This window comes from Chenopodium album, chromosome 9 (assembly GCF_948465745.1).
Source record: "Chenopodium album chromosome 9, dcCheAlbu1.1, whole genome shotgun sequence".
Taxonomy (NCBI): Eukaryota; Viridiplantae; Streptophyta; class Magnoliopsida; order Caryophyllales; family Amaranthaceae; genus Chenopodium; species Chenopodium album.
In genome coordinates, this window is record NC_137842.1 from 70,804,945 (window position 1) to 70,810,014 (window position 5,070).

Consider the following 5,070-nt stretch of genomic DNA (forward strand, 5'->3'; position numbering starts at 1 on the left):
AATGAACAACAATAAGAGGTATATATAGAAACAAATGCATGAGAAACAAAGTAGCCAGTTTTACGAGTGAACGTAAAATTGGTTGAAAATGTAATGTTAGCCGCATTTCCTGACGTTTTTGCTTGCAGAATGATGTTATATGGATAAAATTTATAATTGGATGGGTCAGTTTGTTGTATAGCTTCTCCTATCCTTTCATATCTGATTAGTTGAAACAGATTATGTGTGTATCATGTATGTAGATTGTGTAAAAAGCTCTTCACATTTCAGTTATATAATTTAATGTACTATGCAACCGATTAGTCTATGTTGTCTAATGATGCAACGAGAATTGGTTACGTATATTATATCTAGTACTCCATTTGCCGCATAAATAAATTGCACTTTTGTTTTATGATAAGAATGCATGGGGGCAACGAGAATTGGTTACGTATGTTCATATCTAGTACTCCAAATCTAGTACTCCTTTCGCCGCATAATTAAAAAATAATAAATAAAAAAAAAAAACTTTCATTTCTTCTAGGCACATTTGCCCACACTTAGGGCATGTTCACATTTACTGAGTTGAACTGAACAGAACTGACTGGAGCTGAACTGAACTGATTGGAGCTGAGCTGAACTGAACTGAATAGAGCTGAAATGAATATTTTATGAGAGAAAGAAAGCAGGATCTGAACTGAAATGAACTAATTAGAGCTAAAGCGAACTGAATTGATTGGAGCTGAACTAAACTGATGAAATAAAATTAAGCTGAAGTGAAGAGGCCCTTAGTATTGATCATTATCTTTAATCATTTGTTTGCAAATTATATATACTCCATACAAAGTTTATATTTTGAAAATATACATGAAAACTAGTCCAACTACGTTTTCATAATATAATACTCGGTATGTCATTTCTATTTTTAAAGAATCTAATTTAAGCACATAAATAGTGCAAAAGTCAAAGTGAGAAATTTTTAGAATGGAGGAAGTACTTAAAAACAAGATTAATCAAACAAATTGATGCTCCTTAAATAAAAGACACAATTGTTTCCCACAATTTGAATTATGACACATTGTTGTGATCCTACTAGTAGCAATATAGCACACACTTTCGGTTTAATACCACGGTATGATCACATATGTGAGTAATGATAAGTTTGATCTAAGAAGATTGAGACCCACTTACCGCTCAAAGTCTCAAAGCCACCTTTCATAGTAAGCAATATGCATTTCACTCAGCCCTCTAGCTGAATTTACATAGTTAAAGACTTGGAGTTAAAGCTAAATAATTTTTGCACAACTCAAATTCTAGTATTTGGCCACAAATGGCAGAAATCCCTAAGCACCCAAATTAGTAGTAAAAGATGCAATTATCACATGTTTAATTTTACGAAATTGATTATCACATTGATAATATAATTTGCAGCAACAAAGTAACAAACAAATTCAGATGGAAGTTAAACCTAGGAGACAATAAGTGAGAGCTCAACTAATGTATTTACTTTCACTTCATCTTGTACCATAATCTTACTATCTTAGTGATATTCACGACACATTCATAGTAGCATTATAAGGTTCTCTTGATTCGATAAGTGCAAATTATTAGGGCTGATTTGTGACGAACCTTCAGATTCGACCATATATTGTCCATATCTGAGATAGGGCATCATTCTCAGATTCAGAACAGCCCTCTCTCAAGGTTAACATTAGAGCAGAACTTCCAAAAGAACAATATGGTCTTCAAAGCAGCCCAAATATGCTACCCGCAGATAATTCCTGCGGGATCAAGTTTTCTTAATTCTTACACAGTTAATATTACAAAATCCTCAGCTTGAGAAGGAGCTATATAAATATGCTCCATATCCAATTACACATCCCCATTTACTTGCAAGAGGAGTCATCTAGCAACACTACAAACATTCACTTGTGTAGTAAAATTTCTTCCATTTGCGACCTCTACTTACATATTATACATTTGCATACCTCCTAATTTACAAAATAGATGGAAAAGTAAAGCCATTTTCGGAATTAATAGGCTACTTAAGGTTGAGCAGAAGCAAAACATACCTAATCTTATCTCACCCGCCAACACTAAACCCTCTGTCTGCAGCATAGTCCACAAAGCTGTAAAGTGGAATAACCTTTTCTCCGTAATTTTCAAAACCATCCAACTCTTTCTTTGCTTGAGATCGCAAATCCTCAGCTACTTCTTTAGCCTTGTCCAACCCATAAACACTCACATAGCTTTTCCCCCTACGTTTCGTACCCCCTTCACTGTTTTCAGTCTTTGCTCCCTCTTTTAAAATATCATCCACCACTTGATACAGAACGCCAACAGCTTTACCATATCTTCTCAGCCGTTGGATCTCATCATCATTGGCACCAGCCAAGATGCCTCCACACACAGCTGAACACTCAGCAAGCTCCCCAAACTTTTTTGCTTGGATGAAGTCCACACCATTTGGCCCACCTTCAAGATCCAAAAATTGGCCTGCAACCATACCTGTGGATCCCACAGTTCGGGCTATCTCGGCAATGACCTGCAGAACTCGTGTCTCGGGGACTAGTTCACGCGGGGTATGTGAGACAATGTGGCTGAAGCCAAGAGGGAAAAGTGCATCTCCTGCAAGAATTGCCATGTCTTCCCCATAGACAACATGGTTAGCTGCATGACCTCGTCTTACTTGGTCATTGTCCATGCATGGTAGGTCATCATGGATTAGTGAAGCAGCATGAACCTGTTTGCACATAAATGCTGTTTAGCAAAACATAGTGCAAAAAAAGACCTAACAAAATCTAAAGGAAATAGATTAATAAAATGATGATTCCAAGTAGAATGTTTATAATTTTGATACAAATACACTAGAGGGTGGTATAATTGTAGTAATTAGTCTCAACAGCATTCTACTTAATAACTTTACTAAGCAAAATTAGATTGAATACATAAGATAAATCTCTAAAAGAGAATGGGAATCAATAGAGCCACTTAAAGGACATACTACACTAATCCTCCTCATATTAACTTTCGCTTTAAAGAGGGCTTTTTTGTTTTCCGTTGCACAAAATTCAGCTGGTCGCTTAGAATACAAAGAATACTATAAAGATGCCTGAGGCAATTAAGATCATGGGGGAAAGCTCAATACAGAATTTCCCACCAACCTTCAAATGGAGATCTAAACAAAAGTCAACAACCCGGTGGGTGCTTGATGGTTATTATCTAGCTTTGTCTGATGCCTAATAATATAGTAATTTGGATTGGGTGCACCCCTTGGCCCCTTCATTTCCCCATAATCTTCACAGGGTATCACCATGACACTAGGTTACCAAAATGAAAGTTAAGTACCAAAATCACTCAACCACAAAATAGAACAAGAAATAAACAAAAACAACAAAGAAAGAAATAGCAATTCACTGCTTATATGTACATTCTTCCATGAACATAAATATCCAACGGTTACTGCTTCTCAATAATCACTCACAAACCAACCTCAGATATCACCCCAAAAATTAAAAAAAAAAAAAATAATTAAAAAAAAAAAAAAAAAAAAAAAAAAAAAAAAAACAGAAGTCCAAACCCTAAGTCACAGTTCTTGACTTCTTTGCCATATTCTCAAATATGAATACATTGAACCCATAGTCTTATGCCATTTCTACTGATCCTACGTTCCTCCTTCATAGAAGTAGACAATACATCTTATCAACAAGGTTACAAGATAAATTGACATTAAGAATCCATTTAGTTTGCCAGAAAACATTTTCAATGTAAAATGAATATAAGGGAAAAACACAACTACAAATTAGATTTTCATGGTTTGGTTAATTACAAGAAACGTTGTATAGAAAAGGAAAATGTGAGGAGAGAAAGAGGGAGGACATAGTTTGGGAGAAAATCATGGCTAACCTTCCTTACAAAAGGAAAAATGGTTTCCAATTATGGGAAAAGTATGTTCTACATTTAGGATAACTATTTTTTATCCCAGTAATAGGAAATCATATTTTTGGAAGATCGTTAAACGTAAACACTCTCTATGAGTAAACTTGATACAAATATACTCATATAAACGAATCAGTGAAAGCAACATTCGTAGTTGTTATTGTAACTTGTTAGTGACAACTTTTTCAAATTCCGTGTGGAAAACATTATCCTTTGTAAGAGAAGGAAGTCACATTATCTTTTAGCAAGAACAGGGAGATAAATCTCCTCCATACTCCCTATCTCCCAATTTCTCTCCTTCTTTCCACTTTCATTTTCCTAATTTCTATAAATTCTCTTGTAGAAAATATAGGAAGATTAATTTAAAACTATGCATTCCACTAAGAAATGTTCTCCATGGAAAATGTTTTCCATCAAATCAACAGTCTTAGTTTGCACACCATTTTGAGAGGATCAATGTAAATCATAGGAAAGGCTACAAATAGAGCAGTCTTACGCAACGTCCCAAACATTCACCCACACAATCACACCTATAACAAACCCTCATTTCAAATGGATTTCAACTAGATTAGCCAATAAAATCATGCAGTAGTACCCAAAACCTCGAACCGATTCTACTCCCTCCATCCACAAAATCACACAGATACAGTTTTAGGATACAACAATACTTTAGCTAAAATAAAAGAACCAGCAATCCTTTATACAGTAATACATTTGATCATCCTCATACACTCCCAAAACCACATTCCAAATATAAGGGCACTATTAAAAAAACTAGTAGAAACAAATTTCCGAACATCCCAAATTAGTACTTGGTATATGTAATATGTAACATAGTTCATCCCCAAACAGTACAAATGAGATTAAATCCGGCAATTTTGAAGACAATCATTAATCCAAAATTTTCCAATTTGGGATATGATTATATCAATCATTAATCCATAATTTCCCAAAACATAAATTAAAGAGAAATGAGGGGTTACCATTTCAAGGGCACAAGCAGTTGGGAAGGCAGCAGAGCGGTGACCGCCGAAAAGCTCACAGGCAGTGATGCACATAACAGGTGGGGCCCTCTTGGCGACTTTATCGAGGGCGGTGTATCGCATAGCCTCATATATTCTTTCAGGGTAAGATACTGGGATTGATTCATCT

General features: G+C 35.3%; 1 protein-coding gene across 1 annotated transcript in view; it reads right to left on the bottom strand.

Moving 5' to 3' along the window:
* Positions 1-1,741: 1,741 nt before the first annotated feature.
* LOC145559120 (heterodimeric geranylgeranyl pyrophosphate synthase small subunit, chloroplastic-like) overlaps positions 1,742-5,070 on the bottom strand; it is a 3,656-nt gene continuing 327 nt past the window's right edge. Inside the window, exons 1-2 of the mRNA XM_081620542.1 lie at positions 4,902-5,070; positions 1,742-2,722 (exon numbers count right to left, since the gene is read on the bottom strand). The exon at positions 4,902-5,070 is cut by the window's right edge and continues 327 nt beyond it. Coding sequence (XP_081476668.1) covers positions 2,063-2,722; positions 4,902-5,070 — 829 coding nt within the window. The 3' untranslated portion in view covers positions 1,742-2,062. The remainder of the gene's footprint in view (positions 2,723-4,901) is intronic.